Source organism: Piliocolobus tephrosceles, chromosome 17, assembly GCF_002776525.5.
Source record: "Piliocolobus tephrosceles isolate RC106 chromosome 17, ASM277652v3, whole genome shotgun sequence".
NCBI lineage: Eukaryota > Metazoa > Chordata > Mammalia > Primates > Cercopithecidae > Piliocolobus > Piliocolobus tephrosceles.
In genome coordinates, this window is record NC_045450.1 from 28704942 (window position 1) to 28727943 (window position 23002).

The 23002-nt window shown below is 57.2% G+C and overlaps 3 protein-coding genes across 11 annotated transcripts; 1 reads left to right on the forward strand and 2 right to left on the reverse strand.

Moving 5' to 3' along the window:
• The first annotated feature begins 8 nt into the window (after positions 1-8).
• On the forward strand, positions 9-9235 carry ZNF646 (zinc finger protein 646). Of its 3 annotated transcripts, none has more exons than XM_023191058.3 (3): positions 9-326; positions 1940-7389; positions 8672-9235. In XM_023191058.3, exons 2-3 carry the CDS (start codon positions 2019-2021, stop codon positions 8791-8793), a joined length of 5493 nt encoding a protein of 1830 aa, XP_023046826.1. In that variant the 5' UTR covers positions 9-326; positions 1940-2018; the 3' UTR covers positions 8794-9235. The 3 variants fall into 3 exon arrangements, with proteins under 3 accessions (XP_023046826.1, XP_023046824.1, XP_023046825.1); XM_023191056.2 differs by having other exon boundaries at positions 275-415; XM_023191057.2 differs by lacking the exon at positions 9-326 and adding an exon at positions 337-456.
• On the reverse strand, positions 9156-15902 carry PRSS53 (serine protease 53). 5 transcript variants are annotated; one of them, XM_023191065.1, is made up of 10 exons: positions 13660-15902; positions 13391-13553; positions 12352-12617; positions 12056-12210; positions 11684-11903; positions 10842-10992; positions 10506-10750; positions 10284-10429; positions 9847-10063; positions 9156-9532 (listed from the first exon to the last, which is right to left on the reverse strand). In XM_023191065.1, the coding sequence occupies exons 3-10, from the start codon at positions 12446-12448 to the stop codon at positions 9513-9515; spliced, it is 1251 nt and encodes a 416-aa protein (XP_023046833.1). In that variant the 5' UTR covers positions 12449-12617; positions 13391-13553; positions 13660-15902; the 3' UTR covers positions 9156-9512. The 5 variants fall into 5 exon arrangements, with proteins under 5 accessions (XP_023046833.1, XP_023046832.1, XP_023046831.1 ...); XM_023191064.2 differs by having other exon boundaries at positions 9781-10063; positions 13391-15902; XM_023191063.2 differs by lacking the exons at positions 13391-13553; positions 13660-15902 and having other exon boundaries at positions 12352-12799.
• Positions 15903-16670: 768 nt separating this feature from the next.
• VKORC1 (vitamin K epoxide reductase complex subunit 1) lies at positions 16671-21123 on the reverse strand. 3 transcript variants are annotated; one of them, XM_026455420.2, is made up of 4 exons: positions 20681-21123; positions 19450-19559; positions 18933-19016; positions 16676-17165 (listed from the first exon to the last, which is right to left on the reverse strand). In XM_026455420.2, exons 1-4 carry the CDS (start codon positions 20851-20853, stop codon positions 16957-16959), a joined length of 576 nt encoding a protein of 191 aa, XP_026311205.1. In that variant the 5' UTR covers positions 20854-21123; the 3' UTR covers positions 16676-16956. The 3 variants fall into 3 exon arrangements, with proteins under 3 accessions (XP_026311204.1, XP_026311205.1, XP_026311203.1); XM_026455418.2 differs by lacking the exon at positions 18933-19016 and having other exon boundaries at positions 20681-21121; XM_026455419.2 differs by lacking the exons at positions 18933-19016; positions 19450-19559 and having other exon boundaries at positions 16671-17165.
• Between the last annotated feature and the right edge of the window lie 1879 nt (positions 21124-23002).

The following is a 23002-nucleotide window of genomic DNA, read 5'->3' on the forward strand; positions in this document are numbered from 1 at the left end:
CCTAGCGCCGGAAGTGTGTCTGCGTAAAACGGAGGCTTGGAGGCGGGACAGGCAGTGCTCCCGAAGCGGAAGTTTCGCGGGGAAGCTTTTGCACCTAAGGACACTTCCTGTTTCCTAGTAACAATAGGAAGTGTCCGCAGAGCTGGGGGTAGACTCTTGGCTCATGCTAGCTGCGCCCTCTTTTCTCTACCTCCTTCCTTCCCCCCCCTTCTCCTTTCCCTCTTTCCCTCTCCTCCCACCTCCGGGGAACCCTGGCTGAGTGTGCGTGTGTGGGAGCGCGAGAGCCCCCCGACAGCCACCCCTTGGGGCGCGCGGCTGCAGTTAGGGTAAGGGTCCCAGTGCGCAGGCGCGCTCCCGTTCGCGGTCCCCAACTGACGCGCCCGCGGCGGGAAGGAGAGGGGGCCGCCGGTGCGAGGTAGGCGTCCTGAAAGGAAATTGGCAGAGGAGATGAGTGAGGTCAGAGGACTCATTGGTGGTTGACTAGGGGAGGGGACTTTTGATCAAAGGGGCTTTGTGAGGTGAGAATTCCGGGGGCAGGTTCAGTGAAGGCGTTTACGGTCGGAGACAGTTGTATTGGGGTCCCATGGGAAGAAGAGTTGGAGAAGGACGAGAGGATGTACGAGGCATGAGGGAGCAAGGGCTGTGGGATGAAGACCGCCTCAGTCAGTGGGTTTACTCTTACGTGAACTAGGGTAACAGGCATTGCCGTGTGTTCTGAAGATTGAGTGACACAATGAATATAGTTAGCACAGTGCCCGGCACCTGGTAATATAATACTTTTCATGAATTGCTGTCATCATCAGTATTAAGAGAGGAGGCAGAAGAAAAAAATGAGAAGGGCTGGTGAGGGTAAGATCAGGAGGCATGGGAGAGAAAAGGTAGGCGATGAAGTGACATTACAACCTGATATTGATGTTATTCCCAAGATGGAAGATAGTTTGGGTTCAAGGGAAGTAGATAAAGGAAGTCGCTAAGAGAGTCTTTTGGGGTTTTGTTTGTTTTTGAGATGGAGTCTCGTTCTGTCACCCAGAGTGACAGAGTGCCGTGGTGGGATCTGAGCTCACTGCAACCTCCACCTCGCAGGTTCAAGCAGTTCTTCAGCTTCAACCTCCCGAGTAGCTAGAATTACAGGCACCTGCCACCACGCCCGGCTAATTTTTGTATTTTTAGTAGAGACAGGGTTTCACCATATTGGCCAGGCTGGTCTTGAACTCCTGAACTCAGGTGATCCGCCAGCCTCACCCTCCCAAAGTGCTGGGATTACAGGCGTGAGCCACCACGCCTGGCCCAGTTAAGAGAGTCTTAACTCTCTTAACTCTCTTGTCACAAGGAAAAGAGACCTTGTGACACTGAAAGGACTCAGGAAAGCAGGGGAACAAGCCGGCCCTTTCCCTGAAGGAGGCCTCTAACCTGTCCTCCCAGGTCCTCAGCTATTAGCTGGAGGAAACAGCTGCTTTTTCAGTGCTTCTCAGCTACTCTGTTTAGCTGAGAGATGAAGGAGGAAGGTTTGGACTTCTCTTATTGAAAGGCCTAGAAAAGGTTCTGGTGTCCTTTTAAGATGTCACAGAAAATTTTTGTTTCAGGATTGTAGGGAGCAGAGTCCTACTGTCCTTAAAGGACAGTAATGCCTTTTGAGTCTGGTCTGAAGAACATGGTAACAGGTCTGTGATCAGAAGTAGGTTGCATCTCTCTCGACTTCAATTTCCTTAGCTATACCTGTAGGGATGACTTAAGCCTAGGGGAGCTCCTATATTTGGGGAGCTTGTGCACAGGGAGGCCTTAAATGATGGTGCCTGCAGATTAGATCTAGTAGAAAGCAGGACCCTGGGCACAGATGCTTGGGGAACTTCTCAGTGACCTCAGATGAACTTGTTGCTCGTCTAGCCAAGAGACGAAGTTAATTCAGGCCTTCCTTTTGATCACTGCCCCCTCTTCCTAGGCCTCGGCCCCTCCACCAGAGGAAGGTGCTGCCACGTGTCTACTCCTTCTGAACCTCCAGGTTTCTGCTACATTACCCCATGGAGGACGCACCCCCCTCACTCAGCTGTTCTGACTGTCAGCGCCACTTTCCCAGCCTCCCAGAGCTGTCTCGGCACCGAGAACTGCTCCATCCATTTCCCAACAAGGACAGTGAGGACGCTGACAGCATCCCTCGGCCCTACCGTTGTCAGCAGTGTGGGCGGGGCTACCGTCACCCCGGGAGCCTGGTCAACCATCGTCGGACCCACGAGACTGGCCTTTTCCCCTGTACCACCTGCGGAAAGGACTTCTCCAATCCCATGGCTCTCAAGAGCCACATGAGGACTCATGCTCCTGAGGGCCGCCGCAGGCACAGGCCCCCACGCCCCAAGGAAGCCACTCCACGCCTCCAGGGTGAGACAGTGTCCACTGACTCCTGGGGCCAAAGGCTTAGTTCTGGTGAAGGCTGGGAAAACCAGACAAAACATACGGAAGAGACACCTGACTGTGAATCTGTACCGGACTCCAGGGCAGCTTCGGGTACGTGGGAAGATCTGCCCACCAGACAAAGAGAAGGCTTGGCAAGCCAGCCAGGTTCTGAGGATGGTGCAGACGGCTGGGGACCCTCCACCAACTCTGCCAGAGCCCCTCTCCCCACCCCAGCCAGCAGCCTTCTTAGCAACTTGGAACAGTATCTGGCTGAATCAGTAGTGAACTTCACGGCGGGCCAGGAGCCCACCCAGTCCCCTCCTGCCGAGGAGGAGCGGCGGTACAAATGTAGTCAATGTGGCAAGACCTATAAGCACGCCGGGAGCCTCACTAACCACCGCCAGAGCCACACGCTGGGCATCTACCCCTGTGCCATCTGCTTCAAGGAGTTCTCTAACCTCATGGCTCTGAAGAACCACTCTCGACTGCATGCCCAGTATCGGCCTTACCACTGTCCCCACTGCCCCCGTGCCTTCCGGCTCCCCCGGGAGCTGCTGGAACACCAGCAGTCCCATGAGGGTGAAAGGCAGGAGCCACCCTGGGAGGAGAAAGGGATGCCCACCACCAATGGGCACACAGACGAGAGCAGCCGGGACCAGCTCCCCAGTGCACAGATGCTGAATGGCTCTGCAGAGCTTAGCACCTCTGGGGAGCTGGAGGACAGTGGCCTGGAGGAATACCGGCCTTTCCGCTGTGGGGACTGTGGCCGTACTTACCGCCATGCTGGGAGCCTCATCAACCATCGAAAGAGCCACCAGACAGGTGTCTACCCCTGCTCACTCTGTTCTAAGCAGCTGTTCAATGCGGCTGCTCTCAAAAACCATGTGCGGGCTCATCACAGGCCCAGGCAAGGAGTTGGGGAAAATGGGCAGCCATCAGTGCCACCAGCTCCCCTGCTGCTGACTGAGACCACCCACAAAGAGGAAGAGGACCCCACCACCACCCTGGACCATCGGCCCTATAAGTGCAGTGAGTGTGGTCGTGCTTACCGCCACCGGGGGAGCCTGGTGAACCATCGCCACAGTCATCGGACTGGAGAGTACCAGTGCTCACTGTGTCCCCGCAAGTACCCCAACCTCATGGCCCTGCGCAACCACGTGCGGGTACATTGCAAGGCTGCTCGCCGAAGTGCAGACATCGGGGCCGAGGGTGCCCCCAGCCACCTCAAGGTAGAACTCCCGCCTGACCCAGTAGAGGCAGAGGCAGCCCCGCACACAGATCAGGACCATGTGTGCAAACATGAAGAAGAGGCCACAGACATCACGCCAGCAGCAGACAGGTCAGCAGCACATATCTGTAGCATCTGTGGGCTGCTCTTTGAAGACCCTGAGAGCCTTGAACGTCATGGCCTGACTCATGGGGCAGGGGAAAAGGAAAATAGCAGGACAGAGACCACAGTGTCACCTCCTCGGGCCTTCGCCTGCCGAGACTGTGGAAAGAGCTATCGCCACTCCGGCAGCCTTATCAACCACAGGCAGACCCACCAGACAGGAGACTTCAGTTGCGGGGCCTGTGCCAAGCACTTCCACACCATGGCTGCCATGAAGAACCACTTGCGCCGGCACAGTCGGCGGCGGAGCAGGCGGCATCGGAAGCGGGCTGGTGGTGCCAGTGGTGGGGGAGAAGCCAAACTCCTGGCAGCGGGGAGCTGGACCCGGGAGCTAGAAGACAATGAAGGCCTGGACTCTCCCCAAGACGCTTCAGGGGAAAGTCCTCATGGGGCAGAAGGCAACCTGGAAAGTGATGGGGGCTGTTTGCAGGCTGAATCTGAAGGGGACAAATGTGGGCTTGAGAGGGATAAGACCCATTTCCAGGGTGATAAAGAGAGTGGAGGCACTGGGGAAGGACTGGAAAGGAAGGATGCCAGTTTACTTGACAATTTGGACATCCCAGGAGGTGAGGAAGGTGGTGGGACTCGCTTCTGCGATGGCCTCACTGGCGTGGATGAAGACCAGAAGCCAGCCACTGGCCAACCCAACTCCTCTTCCCACTCTGCCAACACTGTCACTGGCTGGCAGGCTGGGGCTGCTCACACATGCTCTGACTGTGGGCATTCTTTCCCCCATGCCACTGGCCTGCTGAGCCACAGGCCCTGCCACCCACCAGGCATCTATCAGTGCTCCCTCTGCCCGAAAGAGTTTGACTCTCTGCCTGCCCTCCGCAGCCACTTCCAGAACCATAGGCCCGGGGAGGCGACCTCAGCACAGCCTTTCCTCTGCTGCCTCTGCGGCATGATCTTCCCCGGGCGGGCTGGCTACAGGCTTCACCGGCGCCAGGCCCACAGCTCTTCTGGCATGACTGAGGGCTCAGAGGAGGAGGGGGAAGAGGAAGGAGCGGCAGAGGCAGCCCCTGCACGCAGCCCGCCACTGCAACTCTCGGAAGCAGAGCTGCTGAATCAGCTGCAGCGGGAGGTGGAAGCACTGGACAGTGCAGGGTATGGGCACATCTGTGGCTGCTGCGGGCAGACCTACGATGACCTGGGAAGCCTGGAGCGCCACCACCAAAGTCAAAGTTCTGGGACTGCTGCAGACAAGGCTCCCAGCCCCTTGGGAGTGGCAGGTGATGCCACGGAGATGGTCGTGGGCAGTGTCTTGGAGGACATCGTGACTTCTGTCTCTGGAGAGGGTGGAGATGCCAAATCTCAAGAGGGTGCGGGAGATGGCCTCTGCATGCAGGGTGGGGAAAGTTTGCTGGAGGCTCAGCCCCGCCCCTTCCGCTGCAACCAATGTGGCAAGACCTATCGCCATGGGGGCAGCCTGGTGAACCACCGCAAGATCCACCAGACTGGAGACTTTCTCTGCCCTGTCTGCTCCCGCTGCTACCCCAACCTGGCTGCCTACCGTAATCATCTGCGGAACCACCCTCGCTGCAAAGGCTCTGAGCCCCAGGTTGGGCCCATCCCAGAGGCAGGAGGTAGCAGTGAGCTGCAGGTTGGGCCCACCCCAGGAGGAGGCAGCAGCAAGCCCCAGCACATGGCAGAGGAGGGACTGGGGCAGGCAGAAGTCGAGAAGCTCCAGGAAAAACTTAAAGTGGAGCCCCTGGAGGAAGTGGCCAGGGTGAAAGAAGAGGTGTGGGAGGAGACCACTGTGAAAGGGGAGGAGACAGAGCCCAGGCTGGAGACTGCCGAGAAGGGCTGCCAGACTGAAGCCAGCTCTGAGCGGCCCTTCAGTTGTGAGGTGTGTGGCCGATCCTACAAGCATGCGGGCAGCCTCATCAACCACCGGCAGAGCCACCAGACCGGCCACTTCGGCTGTCAGGCCTGCTCCAAGGGCTTCTCAAACCTCATGTCCCTCAAGAACCACCGGCGCATCCATGCAGATCCCCGACGTTTCCGCTGCAGCGAGTGTGGGAAGGCCTTCCGCCTGCGGAAACAGCTGGCCAGCCACCAGCGGGTCCACATGGAGCGACGTGGGGGTGGGGGCACCCGAAAGCCGACTCGGGAAGATCGGCCCTTCCGCTGTGGGCAGTGCGGGCGGACCTATCGCCATGCTGGCAGCCTCCTGAACCACAGGCGCAGCCACGAGACGGGCCAGTACAGCTGCCCCACCTGCCCCAAGACCTACTCCAACCGCATGGCCCTGAAGGACCACCAGAGGCTGCACTCGGAGAATCGGCGGCGACGGGCTGGACGGTCCAGGCGCTCAGCTGTGCGTTGCGCCCTCTGTGGCCGCGGCTTCCCTGGCCGGGGATCTCTGGAACGGCACCTGCGGGAGCATGAGGAGGAGACAGAAAGGGAGCCAGCCAATGGCCAGGGAGGCCTGGATGGCACAGCAGCCAGTGAGGCGAACCTGGCCGGTAGCCAGGGACTAGAGGCCCAATTGGGTGGTGCTGAGCCAGTACCCCAGCTGGAGGATGGAGTCCCGAGACCAGGGGAGCGCAGTCAGAGCCCCATCAGGGCAGCAAGCTCAGAAGCCCCAGAGCCACTGTCGTGGGATGCAGGGAAGGCAGGTGGGTGGCCAGTAGGTGGGGGACTGGGGAATCACAGTGGAGGCTGGGTTCCTCAGTTCCTGACCAGGTCAGAGGAGCCAGAGGACAGTGTCCATAGGAGTCCTTGCCACGCTGGAGACTGCCAGCTCAATGGACCTACTCTGAGTCACATGGATAGCTGGGACAACAGAGACAATAGCTCTCAGCTGCAGCCAGGGAGCCACTCCTTCTCTTGCAGCCAGTGTGGCAAGACTTACTGCCAGTCGGGCAGCCTCTTGAACCACAACACCCACAAGACAGACCGACACTATTGCCTGCTCTGCTCCAAGGAGTTCTTGAATCCTGTGGCCACAAAGAGCCACAGCCACAACCACATAGATGCCCAGACCTTTGCCTGTCCTGACTGTGGCAAGGCCTTTGAGTCCCACCAGGAACTGGCCAGCCACCTGCAGGCTCATGCCCTGGGCCACAGCCAGGTGCCAGCCCAGATGGAGGAGGCCAGAGATCCCAAAGCTGGAACTGGGGAGGATGAGGTGGTTCTCCCTGGTCAAGGGAAAGCCCGGGAGGCCCCATCAGAAACCCCCGGAAGCCCAGGAGAGAATGTGGAGAGAGCCAGGGGAGGACAAGTGGTGACGTCCATGGCAGCTGAGGACAAGGAGCGGCCCTTCCGCTGTGCCCAGTGCGGGCGCTCCTACCGCCACGCCGGCAGCCTGCTGAACCACCAGAAGGCCCACACCACAGGGTTGTACCCCTGCTCCCTCTGTCCCAAACTTCTCCCTAACCTGCTGTCTCTTAAGAACCACAGCAGGATCCACACGGACCCCAAGCGCCACTGCTGCAGCATCTGTGGCAAGGCCTTCCGGACAGCTGCCCGGCTGGAGGGTCACGGGCGGGTCCACGCACCCCGGGAGGGGCCTTTCACCTGCCCCCATTGTCCCCGGCACTTCCGCCGTCGAATCAGCTTTGTGCAGCACCAGCAGCAGCACCAGGAGGAGTGGACAGTGGCCGGCTCTGGTACGGGGGCATGAAGGGTCCCAGGAGGAGGTGGGCACACGGTGGAGGGTGAAGCCCGGCCCCAAAGTGGGTGGGGGAGCAAGGAGTGAGAGGAGAGAGTCCCAGGGATTCTAAGAGGGGGTGGGGGCTTGGCTATGGGGTGAGAGAACTAGTTTGAGGATGTGCTGAGCTGAGCACCCCCAGGTCAGGTATAACAAATAGCAGGGTGGGTTGGGCAGCACGTGGGGGCGTGGTCAAGGTGGGGGCATGGTCAGGCTGAGGCTGCTGCCTGGGCTCCTCCATTACACTAGCCAGGGTGGAATGGTCTTTCTGTTCGGGGGAAGGTCGCTGGATACCCCCTGGCTGCTGCGTCTGGAAACCCTCCTGAGTCAGCCAGTAATGTAATGACTTCCAGAGGAATAGAGGAAGCCATTGGTTTGGTCTAGGTTCCATTCTTCCCTAGAGCAGGCTGGGTGCCAGGGAACAAGGGATGGGGCATGGGCTCCACAGCTCCCCTGCTGACTTGGCCACGGAAACCGGGTTACTGGTTGGCACTCTACTCCCTGTCCCTCTTTCCCTGCGCCTTGTCTCTGCTGCCCCTCTCCTTGTGCACTAGACCCCTGGTCCTTCCCTGTCAGTGTTGCTCCCATCTCTTCTCTAAACTTAATTCAGCCCCTTCTCCCTCTGTTGCCAACGGCCTTTTTAGGATCCAGCCAAACCACCCTTTCCACCTGCACACCCCGCCACCCTCTGCACACCTTTAACTGGAGGACTGAGTCACAGATAATTGTTTCCTTGAAGTCCAGGCCCAGTTGCAGCAACAACAGTCATTAGCCCGTGTCACATCCCTGATCAGAGGGCATCTCTGTGGGCAATCGCCTCCACCCAGCACTGCTGGAGGCCGTGGCTGCCGGGGAGTGGGGCGGCCAGTTCCCTCAGCAGGACCTGGGCTGGCCTCTCTACCTCCTTTAGTAGAGGTGGGCCCATTCCATCTAGTGGCCCCCGAGGGTGGGTGGCCCTGAGATGGTGGGCCCTTGACAGGTCTTGTCAGAGCAGAGGGCGGGTGGGAGTCACCTGAGAGCTGAAGGAATGGCTTAAGTATAGAAGATTTCTCATGACCTCAAGGGATATGATCGAGGAGCCAGTTTGCAAGGGCTGGGAAAATAATTAGGAGGCCTAGAATTCCTGTTCTCATCTGGGCCTCCGGGGCCAGGGGCGGGGGAATGGCCTGCAGGGCTGGGAACGGGGTACACGCTGTGCGGGGTCTGCCCCTCAGTCGGTGACCTCCTCTCTCTCTCCCCAGGAGCCCCAGTGGCACCAGCGACGGGCAGAGGGGACTTGTCATTGCCCCCTCCACCCACCCCCACGACCCCACTCCTGGATCCTTCACCCCAGTGGCCTGCAGACCTCAGCTTCTCCCTCTGAACTTCAGGTCTCCAAAGATCAGAATCTGGGGGAGGGAGCGCGTGCAGGGAGGGGCTTGATCTCCACATTTTCTCAGGAGTAGTTCAGGCATCCCCATATCTTCTCCTCTCCCCTTGTGAAGAGGACCCAGATCTGGCTTCTTTCCCAAGGAGGGGGTGGGGTGTTCCTCATGTCCCTGTCCTTGAAGGACCTCCTTCCACCAGCCTCGTCACCGTGCTCTTCCCAGTGCCAGCCTCTGCCGAGATGCCGTGCCACCCTCAGCAGCCAGATTGTAACACCAGGGAGAGTTGGATGCAGAGCCCCACAGGTGGGAAAGTTGCCTGTGGAAGGGAGCCTTTTGCTACAATTTGTAACTTATTTTCTAAAGTCTATTTTGTAACAATTTATTTAAGTTTAAAAAAAGGAAAACTGCTGCCCCCCAAAAAAAGAAATTTTCAAAACATGTGGCTGGCGTGATTGTATCTGAAAGGGTAAAGGAGGAGGAAAGCTGGGACGCCTGTGTGGGAGCAGAGCTGGGTGTGGGAGTGTCCACAGACACCGCTGTCCTGCAGGGTGGGGAGTGGGCACCTGTGGCCCCGGGCAGGTTCCTTCCCACAGCTGCTGGGCTTCTGGGCCTGCCCTGGTGCCTGGAATCACACACGGCAAGGTGGGGAGGGCAGGGGCAGTAATGCTGTTTGCCTGTCTGCATTCTCTTGTCCTGAGAATGGCCAGGTCCCCTGTCAGCAGCTGGCTGGTTGGCCTGTGAGGAAGAAAGGAGTGTGGAGTTGTCCTCACCCTCATGGCTTTGGTCCCTCCCTCCCTCTCTCCCATTCCTCAAAGGAACAGGGTCTGTCTTGGCTGCCATGACAGATGAGAGTACTGAGGCTCAAAGCGATTGAGCGGCCTGCTCCAAGTCACACGATAACAAAGAACCAGAATCTGAATCAAATGGGTGTGCCTATTGCTCCACACTACCCAGGGCAGCTGGAGTGGGTTAGAAGGACGCACCCCCTCACTGGAGAGAGAAGGGTCCTGGAGAGGCAGGGTTTGGCAGGAGGTCCCGGGGCCACATACTCATGTTGGCCAGGCAGCTTCCAGACTCAGCCTCGGGCTCTGGCTCCTCGGCGAAGTAGACTTGCCAGTCCAAACTGCTGACCCAGTCCTCGTAGGCAGGGAGCGCAGTGAAGACCGCCGGCCTGGCGGGGCCTTGGCAAGCATCTCCGAAGCTGTGCAGCCCGGCCAGGAACCACGTGCCCCTCACCTCATGCACCAGTGGTGCCCCAGACAGGCCCTGTCAGGGGTCAAGTGACACTGGGTGACTTTACAGGCAGCTGTGCAGGATGGCAGAGTGAGCTAGGGAGGCTCTGGCTGTTTGGGAGCTAACTGGCAAAAAGGCCTAGTTTCAGGTGGGAGGTGGGTCCAGAGGCCAAGCCTGGAAGGTTCGTTCTTGAGCTATTGGGTGAGAGGATGCCAGGGGCCTATTAGATAAGGCGTGGGGGCCTTTGGCTCACCTCACAGCTGGGCAGCTCACCCACAGCACTGGTACACACCATCCCCGGCAGAATAGTGCTGCCGTCACCCCCAGGAGCTGTATGCAGCCGGCTGCAGGCCCTAGGCCCCAGGAGGGTCACAGGCACTGTCTGGGGGGAGCTGATGCCTGTGGAGCAAGGGAAAGCTGGCTGCTCCGGCCTGCAGGCTGGATGGACAGTGGCTCTGGCCCCGTGCCCACCTACCTGCTCCTGGGCGGGCCCGTCCCAGGACCCAGCCGCGCTCCCCGTCAGGCAGGTGGTGGTCAGCATAGGGCAGGCAGAGGGGCCGCAGGCTGGCACCCAGTGTCACAGGCTGGGCCAGCAGCAGGAGGGCCACGTCGTAGCCCCCCTCGGGGTGGGTGTAGGCCCCATGCAGGATGAGCTGCTTCAGGCCCCACTCCTCCGGTCTGGTCCCCAGCCCTACGCTCCATTCCTCTGGGGCCTGGCGCCTATGCAGAGGCAGTGTGGACGGCACCAGGTGACAGGGCTGCCGGCAGGGGCAGGGGCAGGGGGCACAGCGGAGAGGGATCCAAGACTCACCCGATGAAGCAGTGGGCAGCAGTCAGCACCGCCTCCTCTGACACCAGGGCTCCGCCACAGGCCAGCTGCCCCTGGTGCATCAGTCTGGCATCCCAGGGCCATGGGGAGGGTGCTCCTGCCTGAGGACCTGCTGTCCTCAAGGATCCACAGGCTGAAACAGATGGGCGCCTCATCTGACTTCTTGCTAAGTGTTTCCCACTTCCCGTCAAATTCTCACAATATCTTTTGAAATTGAATTTTGTTCCCCTCATTACTGAAGGTAACCAAAGTCCCAGAGAGGTTAAATGACTTCCTCGCTCTGTACTACAGGCAAGTGGCAGACTTGGGATTCACAAGCCAGGGCCTGAGCTTTTAGCCCTGTTGGTCTGATGGAACCCCGGTCCCAGCCTCGTGGGAATGCCCCTACTCGTCACTCCCCCGTCCCACCTGTCTGTACCCTCCAGGCTGGGCCTGCCTCCCATATTCCTGGCTCATTAGTGCATCTCTTACCATCAAGACATAATATCCGTCCCAGGAATTATTTTGCATTCAATTTGCATGCCAGTCACTTAATGCCGGAATTCTGACTGGGAGCCCTACCCTGTGCAGGCTCGCTGGGTCCCTGCTGGAAGCTTGCCACTTCCCCAGAAACCCAATTCAGGTCTCAGAGATTCCTCTTCTCACCTAAACTCCAAACCTGTAGAGTTCCAAAGTGCCTGCGCCTCTCAGCCCTAATGGGGCTGTTACCATCCCAGGGGGTGAAAGAGCCCCCTAATTAGGCTCGGCCTGTGCCAGTTCTCTAGTCCTAACTGAGGTTTGCTTCACAGTGGCTTCTACCCACTGCCAGCATGCCCCGCTCATACCTACACAGCTGTCCTCGTCACTCATCTCTGGGGTCTCTGGGCTCTGGGCCAGGAAAGCCGCCCCCTGAACTCGAGACTGCAACCAGGAACTGTGAGCAGCTGTGTTGGTCAGCAGCACAGGAGCGTCCTCCCGGGCACAGCTTGATGCAAAGCTGATGATGCCAGCCTGAACCCAGTGTCCATCGGGCTCGAGGCACAGCACAGGGCCCCCAGAATCTCCCTGGAGCCAGGCAACAACGCCAAGGACAGATGCCTGAGCCTAGCTATGGCAGATACCCTCTGATTGCAGCCCTTTCCCCCAGTCCTGTGAGTCCAACCCCCAGCCCAGGGCTAGGCCCCTCCCCTCTGCTCCTTCTCTCCTCCCCATCAGACCTGACAGGGCCCCTGCACCCCAGGCTGGGGGCCCCCACATAGCATCCCAGGCCGGGCCGGGTTGGACAGGTGTCGCTGGTGCAGCTGGTTATAGATGCAGTTACATGTGGGGCGACTGATGAGACGCAGGCGCAGATTCCGTAGGGTCCCAGGAGCTAGTGAAAGAGACGGGGCTCGGGCTAGAGTCTGGGATCTGAGAAGCAAGGGAGACTGGAAGCCAGGACAGCTGGGAGCTGAGACAGTGACCTTGGGCAAGCAGAGTGCCTCTCCGAGCTTCAGTCTGGGCCAGCACTTACCATCACTGGTGTCCTGATCCCAGCCAGTGGCCCAGCAGGAGGCTCCAAAGGGGAAGCGATGGGCAGGCTGGGGCAGGCAGAGGGGTGTGTGGCTCATGGGGTGGGTGAGCCGCAGCAGGGCCAGGTCTGAGCCCTGGCTATAGTGGTTATAGGCCCTGGGCAACTGCAGGGCAGCCACCCCCACCTCTTCGGCCCCAGGGCTGAGTCCCTCACGCTGCAGAGAACCCAGGACCACTGACCAGGAGTTCAGTTCTATCGCTGCTGCCCTGAAAGGGGAAGGACAAGGTCCAGGCTGCTGAGTACAAGGGGAGTCAGTGACACCATGGGAGATCCCACAGGTAGGTGGAAGATAGCAGAGAACACTCCACGGCTTTTTCTTTTTGAGGTAGGGTCTCGTGCTGTTGCCCAGGCTGCAGTGCAGTGGCATGACCACGACTCACTGCAAGCCTTGACCTCCCAGGCTCAAGCGATCCTCCCACCTCAGCCTCGTGAGTAGCTGGGACTACAGGTGTGCACCACCATGCCTGGCTAGTTTCATATTTTTTGTAGAGACATGGTCTTGCTATGTTGCCCAGGCTAGTCTTGAACTCTTGGGCTCAAGCGATCCTCCCTCCTTGGCCTCCCAAAGTACTGGGATTATAGGCGTGAGCTACTGTGCCTGGCCTCCGTCTGTGACTTTAAGCAAGGTCATTCCCTTGCAACCTGTTTTCTCATTTGTAAATCTTCTACCTAAACTCCAAACCTGTAGAGTTCCAATGTGCCTGCGCCTCTCAGCCCTAATGGGGCTGTTCCCATCCCAGGGGGTGAAAGAGCCCCCTAATTAGGCTCGGCGGTGTGGATGCCCGTGCCAGTTCTCTAGTCCTAAGGTTGAAAGGTGGTTGTTACAATTAACTTGACAATATGTACCCAGTACATGGCAGATTCTCAGTAAGTGGTACTTTATTATTACTCTAGAGGTAGGGACTAGCCCTGTGGGGCTTGAGACAAATCATCCACCCTCCAGAGCCAGAGACCCTGCCTGACCCCAGCCATGACTTACTTTTCAAAGCAGTGGGCAGCGGTGAGGACCCAGGTGTCCGCCACCAGGGAGCCGCTGCAGATGTGGGCTCCCTGCCTCCTCACACTGGCCTGCCAGGGCCACTCGCCGGGGACTGTGTTGCCCTCCTGAGGCTTGGGGGGACCGGGGCCACGCTGTCCACAGGCTGTGGAGAGGGTTGGGTCACAATGACAGCAGATCCCTGTCCTGACCTCACCCCAGTCCCGACCCAGACCCAAGTAAGGCCCAGGCACCGCATCCCCAGACCTTACCACGCTGAGCGGCTTGAAGACCTGGGAAGAGAGAGACACAGGTGAGACTCCAGGCCTGCCTAGCTTTGGGGAGGAGAGGGAATGGGCTGGGGGGCGGGCCCAGGGTCCTTGCTTGTGACTCTGATTACCTCACCAGCCCCTCCCAGAATGAAAATATTTATATGAGGTCAAGACAGCTTTTATTGGAACCTATTCAGCATTCACACTCAGTAATTAATTCTCCTTCAGCTGTGCTCAGCACTCCGGGGCTTGAGGTTCAGCTTGGGAGTAGGCCAACCCTCCTCCAGGCTTCAGAACCCCCAAGTCCTGCCCCCGCCACTGAGTCAGGGAGGCGGCCTCTGTGTGTGTGGAGAGCATTAGCTTAATTGTCCTCTCAGCAGCAGAGGCCTAAAAGAAGGATTAGAGGCCTGCGTCATTTCCAAGGGAGGAGGGCCCCAAGAAATGGACTTACCTCACCCTGGTCTAGAGACTCAGTCTTCCCCACCTTCCCAGAAACCGCCTGAGAGCTCGCCAGAGAGAGGGCCCCTGCCCGCCACTCCTCACAGGCACACAGGCACCCCCATGAGACAGCTGAGCCAGGCTGCCCAGAGGATGGATGAAAAGAAAGGGAAACTAAGGCCAGAGGAGCCCCGAGTTTGCCTGAGGTTATTGTGGAAGTCGAGGGGGAGGCGGGTATAGGACACACACAGGCAGCACCACACACACAAAGACCACAGGCCCCGCCAACGCAAACTGCAGCTGGCCCGAGAAAATCTCATCCATGTTGACGCAGGTGGCCACATATACCGCCCCACAGAGTCCCACGGAGTTACATCCCCACTGGTGGACTGTCGCCCACAGGCAGTCCCCCCACCAAGGAGCAGGGACTGCTGGGGCAGAGATGGCTCCTGAGCCCCCACCAGGTCACCCCCATACCCCCACGCACGGCGGCTTACCCTCCATGAGGACCGTGGCACCCGCGAAGAGCAGCACTGGGCCCCAGCTCCACTTCATGCTGCCCCGGGCCACTCTGCCGCCTGTGCTCCGCTCTTAGAGAGGCCACCTGGGTCTCCCTGGCTCCACCTCTGCTCCACCCCCAGTTGGCTAGGAGTCAGCGCTCTGCTTGCCCTAGCCAGCAGTTCCTAGCTCTGGGACTGTGGCTGTGTGACCCTGGGCTTGTCACCACCCCTCTTTGGGCCTCAGCTGCGGAGCCAAACTGTCAGGGTTTAAATCTATTTCCTTACTACTTGAGTGGCCTGGGAGAGCTAACCTGCCTGCACCTTGTCTGAGAAACAGTTGTTGAATGGAAAATGCCTCGATGACAGCCTGGCACAGGGCAAGCTCACTCCCAGCATGAAAACGCCATCCTGGAACTGTGGAGGGGCACGTGGGCAGCTCCTCCCGGTCCCTACTTTTCATTTCCACTCCCCCACTTCTCTTCCAGCCATGGCCAGGTGGGTTTCACATGCCCTCTCCCAGGTCTGCTCAGAGACAGTGTGTGCCAGGCTGGGTGTCGAGGGGCCAGCACCCACTGCTGCTTGCTCGCTGTGAGCCTTTGGCAAATCTCAGTATCTCCCTGGGCCTGCTGGCTTCCCGGGAAACAGGGTGACAGCAGTGCCCACCTTCCTCACAGGCGCTGGAGGACTCAGTCAGGCAGGAAGAACACTTGGGCGCGTGCCTCCTCTTCCTCTTCCCACTCCTAACTCAGGCTGGCCCAGACTGTTCAAGAACCCTGACCCCAAGACAGAGGCAGTTGCGGGTAGGGTTTAACATATAGATGCTGGCCAGGCGCGGTGGCTCACGCCTGTAATCCCAGCACTTTGGGAGGCCAAGGCAGGCGGATCACCTGAGGTGGGGAGTTCGAGACCAGCCTGACCAACATGGAGAAACCCTGTCTCTACCGAAAATATAAAATTAGCCTGGCGTGGTGGTGAGTGCCTGTAATCCCAGCTACTCAGGAGGCTGAGGCAGGAGAATCGCTTGAACCCGGGAGGAGGAGGTTGTGGTGAGCCGAAATTGTGCCACTGCACTCCAGCCTGGGCAACAAGAGCAAACCAACAAAAAAAAGCATATAGATGCTGGAGCCAGAGGGACCAGGTGGATTCAAATCCTGAGAGCCTCCTGCAGTAGCTGCGTGATCTCAGGCATACTACTTAGCCTCTCTGCCCCTATCATCAAGATAGGGGTAATAACAGTATGCACCTCATACATCACTGTAAAGATTAAATGAGTTTAACATGTTAACACGAGTTGCTGGTTTTTTTTTTTTTTTTTTTTGAGACGGTCTTGCTCTGTTGCTCAGGCTGGAGTGCAGTGATCATGGCTCACTGCAGCCGCAACCTTCTAGGCTCAAACGATCTTCCTACCAGCTTCCTGATTAGTTGGGACTACAGGTGCATACCACCATGCCTGGCTCATTTTTTTTTTTTTTTTTTTTTTTTTTTTAGAGGCAGGGGTCTCACTATTTTGATCAGGCTGGTATGGAACTCACGACCTCAAGTGATCCTCCTGCCTTGGCCTCCCAAAGTGCAGGGATTACAGGTGTGAGCCACTGCACCCAACCAACACAAGTTCTTAAACAGTGCTTGGCATGTAGGTAAGTGGTCAGGGCATAATAGGCAAAATAAAAACCTTCACAACCTGGCCCTGGCCCTCCCGGGCTACCAATGCTGGCTTGGGATGGTCAATAAGGCAATTGGAGGGGTTAAAGTTAAACTCAAGGAAAAACTTCCCAGCAAGCATTTACGGAACCAGAAGGGCAGCCTGCCCTTGCACGTGTGTGCTCAGCCTTCCCAGGAGAGGAGGCCTGGCTCCTGTGGGCAGCAGGAGTGAGCTGCCAGCCTGTTTCCTGGGGGTGGGGGCCGATGGCGCGCCAGGCCTTGCTGACTCCACATGCTGGAGATGAGACTACACATAACCACCCTTCCCAGCAGGCCCTCCACTCTCCCTCTGACTCACCCTTCCCAGCTCCAGAGAAGGCAACACTGAGGGAGGCCCAGCACCACAGTCCGTGGCAGACACATGGTTCAGACTTGGCTGATTGATCTAAGAAACTTTATTGCTCAGAACCTTCCCTCCCTGGGCAATGGCAAGAGCTTTGGAGACCAGCCCTTGGGGATAGAGTCAGAGGCACTGGGTGGAAAAAAGAGCAAGTGTGTGGCACATTTGGTCCACTGTCGTGTGCAGGTATGGCAGGAGGAGGGGGGACTCTAGAAGGCCCCACATCTAGGGCCTTCTAGGGACTCAGATATGCCTGCTTGGGCAAGGCTCACATGCCAAAGCAAAGCAGACGAGGCCAGCCTGGCTTGGGGTGAGGGCTCAGTGCCTCTTAGCCTTGCCCTGGGGTTCTTGGACCTTCCGGAAACTGAGCCACATCAGGCCCACATTGATGGCATAGGTGGTGATGCAAACGATGCAGAAATCATAGAGCACGAAGAACAGGATCCAGGCCAGGTAGACAGAACCAGCAAGAGACACCAGGGAGCTCAGCAGCAGCAGGACAGAGGCCCAGCGCGTCCGCAGGCAACCTGCAAGGCAGAAGAGGGTCCAGTGTGGGCTTCAGGGACTGGCCACCTCCTGAACACTCCATGATGTCACCACACCACCTAGATGCCAGGAGCTGCTGGGAAGTGTCTCTAAAACAAGAGGCTCCAGGGCAGGTGTGATGGCTTACACCTGTAATCCCAACACTCTGGGAGGCCGAGGTGGGAAGACTGCTTTAGGCTAGGAGTTCAAAACCAGCTTGGGCAGCATAGAAAGACCCAATCTGTATCAAAAATTTAGAAATTCAGCTGGGCGCAGTGGGTCATGTCTGTAATCCCAGCACTTTGGGAGGCTGAGGGTGGTGGATCACCTGAGGTCAGGAGTTCGAGAGCAGCCTGGCCAACATGTCAAAACCCCATCTCTACTAAAAATACAAAAATTAGCCAGGCGTGGTGATGGGCACCTGTAATCCCAACTGCTGGGGAGGCTAAGGCAGGAGAATAGCTTGAACCTAGGAGGCAGAGGTTGCAGTGAGCCGAGATCACACCACTGCACTCCAGCTTGGGCAACAAGAGCGAGACTTCGTTTCAAAAAAAAAAAAAAAAAAAGGCCCGGTGCGGTTGGCTCATGCCTGTAATCCTAGCACTTTGGGAGGCCGAGGTGGACGGATCACCAGGTCAAGAGATTGAGACCATCCTGGGCAACAGGGTGAAACCCTTTCTACTAAAAATACAAAAATTAGCTGGGCGTGGTGGCACGTGCCTGTAGTCCCAGCTACTCGAGAGGCTGAGGCAGAATTGTTTGAACCGGGGAGGCAGAGGTTGCAGTGAGCCAAGATCAAGCGACTGCACTCCAGCCTGGCGACAGAGCAAGATTATGTCTCAAAAAATAAAAAATAAAAAATAAAATAAAAATTAGCTGGGTGCAGTGGCATGTGCCTCTAGTCCCAGCTATTCAGGAGGATCACTTGAGCTAGGAGTTCCAGATTTTTTTTTGTTTTTTTTTTTCTTTGAGACGGAGGCTTGCTCTGTCGCCCGAGCTGGAGTGCAGTGGCCAGATCTCAGCTCACTGCAAGCTCCGCCTCCCGGGTTTACGCCATTCTCCTGCCTCAGCCTCCGGAGTAGCTGGGACTACAGGCGCCCGCCACCTCGCCCGGCTAGTTTTTTGTATTTTTAGTAGAGACGGGGTTTCACCGTGTTAGCCAGGATGGTCTCGATCTCCTGACCTCGTGATCCGCCCGTCTCGGCCTCCCAAAGTGCTGGGATTACAGGCTTGAGCCACCGCGCCCGGCTAGGAGTTCCAGATTACAGTGAGCTATGATCGTGCCACTGCACTTCAGCCTGGCAACAGAGCAAGATGATTTCTCAAAAAAAAAAAAAAAAAGGCTTTGACAGGTTCCCTCCAAGGAACTTGCCATTGCCCAGGGAGGGAAAGTTCTGAGCAATAAAATTTCCTAAATAAATCGGCCAAGTCTGAACCATGTGTCAGCCAGGGGCCGTGGTGCTGGGCCTCCCTCGGTGATGCCTTCTCTGGAGCTGGGAAGGGTGACTCAAAGGGAGTGTGGGGGCCTGTTGGGAAGGGTGGTAATGGGTAGTCTCATCTCCAGGGTATGGCATCAGCAAGGCCTGGGGTGCCATCGTCTCTCACTCTCTTGGTTCCCCCATCTGTTCAATAATTCCTGGGACCAGATACAAATTTTCCTGCAGAGCACTAAATGAGATAAAAGATAGCTCATGTTCAGCTTCTCCTTAAAAAGGAATTTCGGCATCTTTTCCACAAAACTGGGGTGCTGGTGGGGCATGGTAGCTCATGCCTGTAATCCCCCCAGCACCTTGGGAGGCTGAGGCAGACAGATTGCTTAATATCAGCCTGGGCAACATGGCGAGACACTGTCTCTACCAAAAAATATACAAAAATTAGCTGAGTATCGTGGTGCACGCCTGTGATTCCAGCTACTTGGGAGGCTAAGGTGGGAGGATCACTTGGCCAGGGAGGCAGAGGTTGCCGTGAGCTGAGATGGCGCCAGTGCACGCTAAGGGCATCCTAGACCTCAGTTTGGACAACAGAGCCAGACCCTGTCTCAAAACAACAACAAACAAAAAACCTGGGGACCTAGGATGTCTTTAAGGGCCCTTTAGCCTCTAACAGTACTTAAACCAATTAAAAGACTCGTGTTAGTTACCTCCCCACCTCTCCACCCGCAGGATGCTCCCTGATGAGCAGCTAGCTGGCTATCAGCTGTGGATCACCAAGATTGCGTGGAGTGGGGCTGAGCTGACCAAGGGGGATGAGGGCCAGGGCCTGCAGGGAGGGGGCAGAGCCACTCACCTAACAATAGCTGTAGTGTGTAAAAGATGCAACCGAATATGCTGTTGGATTGATTGAGGATGCTGTCCGGTCCCAGCACATGCTCCACCAGCCCGAAGCCCTTGCCCCACCTGGCAGAGGGGTGGTGTGTGGGGGGGTGGAACCAGGTTAGGAATGTCAACCTAGTGCCTTGGACCCTACCCGGGAAAGGTGATTTCCAAGAAGCCACCTGGGTTATCCTCTGTTCCCCACCTCCTATCCTAGTCCAAGGGTTGATAACCTCCAGTCAGCGGACACCTTTGGCCACGTCAGGATTCCATGTCACTGACCCTATCCTCCCCTCTCCCCACACCAGGCCCGGACGTGGCTACTCCAAAGGCCCTGCTTTTCATCTAGACCTTAAGTAATTCTTTTTTTTTTTTTTTTGAGACAGAGTCTCACTCTGTGGCCCATGCTGGAGTGCAGTGGCGTGATCTCAGCTCACTGAAACCTCCGCCTCTCGGGTTCAAGCGATTCTCCTGCCTTAGACCCCCAAGTAGCTGGGATTACAGGAGCCTGCCATAGCGCAGGGCTAATTTTTCTATTTTTGGTACAGACAGGCTTTCACCATGTTGGCCAGGCTGGTAAACTGACTTCAAGTGATCCAGCCGCCTCGGCCTCCCAAAGTGCTGGGATTACAGGAGTGAGCCACCGCGCCCGGCCCTTAAGTAATTCTTAAAATGTCAAGGCTGGTATAACGGTTCACTCGGTTTTGCATCAGAGACTGGGAGTCGGTAGCAGATTATCTTTGCCCTGGACCCCAGAATCTCCAGCTCCCTGGCCACTCACTCGCCTCCTCGGTATTCCGTCATTATGCTAACGCCTGGCCATCACGCACAGCTAGACCAGGCCACCTTGTTCCCGGGCGCAGCCATCGCCAACCCCCCTTCACCTGCGCGCTGTCCTTGAGACCATCGTCAATCTCTGCCGCCATCCTGCCTCCCCGCCTTTCCGGTCACCGTTATTCCTTGGCATCCAACTCACGTGCGAGTCCCCAGAATAATCCCAGTCCCCAGCACTGTCTGGTCCCTTGCCTCGCACTCTTATCTCGAACACCAGTATCTCTGGGTAGCTCAGCCCCCGTGCAACGACCCCGCGAGCAGTCCAGCCCCTTGTCCGTTCCCTGGGCACACTGATCCCAGACTCCAGAATAATCATCTGGCAATCTGGCCGCCCTGCTCCGAGGCCCCATGCCTCCCACTCCCGTGCACACCTGGAGGAGAAGACGCGGGAACAGCTGATGGCGGTGCCCACGTCGCAGAGCGCGCGGTAATCCCTGTCCCGGGCGCGCGCCGCCTTCACGTGCAGCGCGTAGAGCGAAAGCACTAGGCCCGCCAAGCAAAGAGCGAGCCGCACCCAGCCAGGGCTCCCCCAGGTGCTGCCCATTATCTCCAGGTCCCGCTCGAGGCTCCAGCAGAGAAAACGAGCCACGGAGCAGGGGCGGGGCGGGGCGGGGAATGGCCACGCCCCTCCTGCCCCTCTGACTTGGCGATTGGCCGGCCGGGTTCGCACTCCGTGACCCAAACGCCTGTTCCCGGGATCTAGTCAGGCGAGAGAGTTAGGAAAACAGCTAGGAATGCCCCGACCGGTGAGGCGGGTAAGAGACGTGCGGAATCGCGGCCCCAGCGGCTGCCAGGCATGATGGGAGTTGTAGTCGGGGCGGCTGCAAGGCGTCAAGGGAAATGACGTCTCCAGAGATTTAAAAACTGTTTTGGCCGGGCGCGGTGACTCACGCCTGTAATCCCAACACTTTGGGAGGTCGAGGCTGGCGGATTATCTGAGGTCAGGAGTTCGAGACCAGCCTCGCCAACATGGTGAAACCCCGTCTCTACTAAAAATACAAAAATTAGCCGGGCATAGTGGCACATGCCTGTAATCCCAGCTACTCCGGAGGCTGAGGCAGGAGAATTGCTTGAGCAATTCTCCTGCCGGGGAGACGGAAGTTGCAGTGAGCTGAGATCGTGCCACTGCACTCCAGCCTGGCCGACAGAGTGAGACTCTGTCTCAAAAAAAAAAAAAAAAAAAAAAAAAAAAAAAATTGTGTTAGCTAACAGCATTTGCGCCTACCCTATGCCAAGTCCTGTTGTAAGAACTGGAGCATCCAGGACCTAGAGACCAGCGGATCAGGGGATCCAGCGAATGGGAACAAGCATTTCCCCTGAAACTATTTCAGGCACCATTTGGGCTGCAGCCTCCCCTCCTCCCAGGTCCTGCCTCACCAGTGCTTCTTGCTGGTCGGTCTCTCTTTCCCTTACATTCACAGAACCACTCCTTTGGCCACACACACCCTTGACAAGTATCCTAACCTTAGAGAGGTTTTTTGTTTGTTGTTGTTTTGAGACAGGGTCTGGCTCTGTTGTCCAAACTGAGGTCTAGGATGCCCTTAGCGTGCACTGGCGCCATCTCAGCTCACGGCAACCTCTGCCTCCCTGGCCAAGTGATCCTCCCACCTTAGCCTCCCAAGTAGCTGGAATCACAGGCGTGCACCACGATACTCAGCTAATTTTTGTATATTTTTTGGTAGAGACAGTGTCTCGCCATGTTGCCCAGGCTGATATTAAGCAATCTGTCTGCCTCAGCCTCCCAAGGTGCTGGGGGGATTACAGGCATGAGCTACCATGGCACCTGCCTGGCAACACCTGAGCTTGGATCAACTCAATAGTCAGTCTCTCCTTTCCAAGCTGTGGGACTGCTGAGGTCTCTCCTTCACAGATGTCCCATCTGATGGTGACCCATCTCTCCTACACCTTCAACCTCTCCATCTTCCCCATCTACATTGCAACTTGTTTCTCTTTCCCATCTCAGAAACATCAACAAATCTCCCTTCACTAAGAGGTCCTTCACCAGCCTCCCCTCCCCGCATTATCCCATCTTCTCCTCCACAGTCAAGTTTTTGGAAAGATTCTACATTCCCAGTCTCTACTTCCTCACTTCTTCCTTGCTGCCCACGCCATAAACTAGCTGCTGCCTCCAGCACTGCCCTGACACCTAGTGGCTGGTGTCACCAAGACGTTAGACCCAGTGGTTATTTATTTATTTATTTACTTATTTTGAGACGGAGTCTCACTTTGTCACCCAGGCTGGAGTGCAGTGGTGCCATCTCGGCTCACTGCAACCTCCACCTCCAGGGTTCAAGTTTTTCTCCTGCCTCAGCCTCTCGAGTAGTTCGGACTACAGGTGCCTGCCACCACGGCCAGCTAATTTTTGTATTTTTAGTAGAGACGGGGTTTCACCATGTTGGCCAGGCTCATCTCAAACTCCTGACCTCAAGTGATCCACCCACCTCGGTCTCCCAAAATGCTAGGATTACAGACGTGAGCCACTATGCCCGGCCAATGGTTGTTTTTCAGGTCTTCTCTTGCTTGACTTCCCAGAGGGATCCCTTACTGTTGCACACACCTTCCTGGGAACTCTCTCTTCCTCTGGCGTTTGTGATATTTCCCTCTCCTGCTGGCTCCTCCCTCTCCGGATGCTCTTTCTCACATCTACTCTCTTCTAGAGAGTGTGGTAGACAGAATAATGGTCTCCAAAGATG

What these genes read in the sequence shown, in the direction of transcription:
- ZNF646 (XM_023191058.3), top strand. Translation starts at nt 2,019, where the DNA reads ATGGAGGACGCACCCCCCTCACTCAGCTGTTCTGACTGTCAGCGCCAC. An exon ending in GTGGACAGTGGCCGGCTCTG is followed by an intron (nt 7,390 to 8,671) that starts GTACGGGGGCAT and finishes CTCTCTCCCCAG; the next exon opens with GAGCCCCAGTGGCACCAGCG.
- PRSS53 (XM_023191062.2), bottom strand. Translation starts at nt 12,778, where the DNA reads ATGCCACTGCACTGCAGCCTGGGCAACAGCACGAGACCCTACCTCAAA. An exon ending in GGGTGCAGGGGCCCTGTCAG is followed by an intron (nt 11,904 to 12,055) that starts GTCTGATGGGGA and finishes GCCTGGCTCCAG; the next exon opens with GGAGATTCTGGGGGCCCTGT. An exon ending in GCTGCCCACTGCTTCATCGG is followed by an intron (nt 10,751 to 10,841) that starts GTGAGTCTTGGA and finishes GCCTCTGCATAG; the next exon opens with GCGCCAGGCCCCAGAGGAAT.
- VKORC1 (XM_026455420.2), bottom strand. Translation starts at nt 20,853, where the DNA reads ATGGGCAGCACCTGGGGGAGCCCTGGCTGGGTGCGGCTCGCTCTTTGC. An exon ending in CACACTACAGCTATTGTTAG is followed by an intron (nt 19,017 to 19,449) that starts GTGAGTGGCTCT and finishes ATTTTTTGGTAG; the next exon opens with AGACAGTGTCTCGCCATGTT. An exon ending in GTGCTGGGGGGATTACAGGC is followed by an intron (nt 17,166 to 18,932) that starts ATGAGCTACCAT and finishes TCTGCCTTGCAG; the next exon opens with GTTGCCTGCGGACGCGCTGG.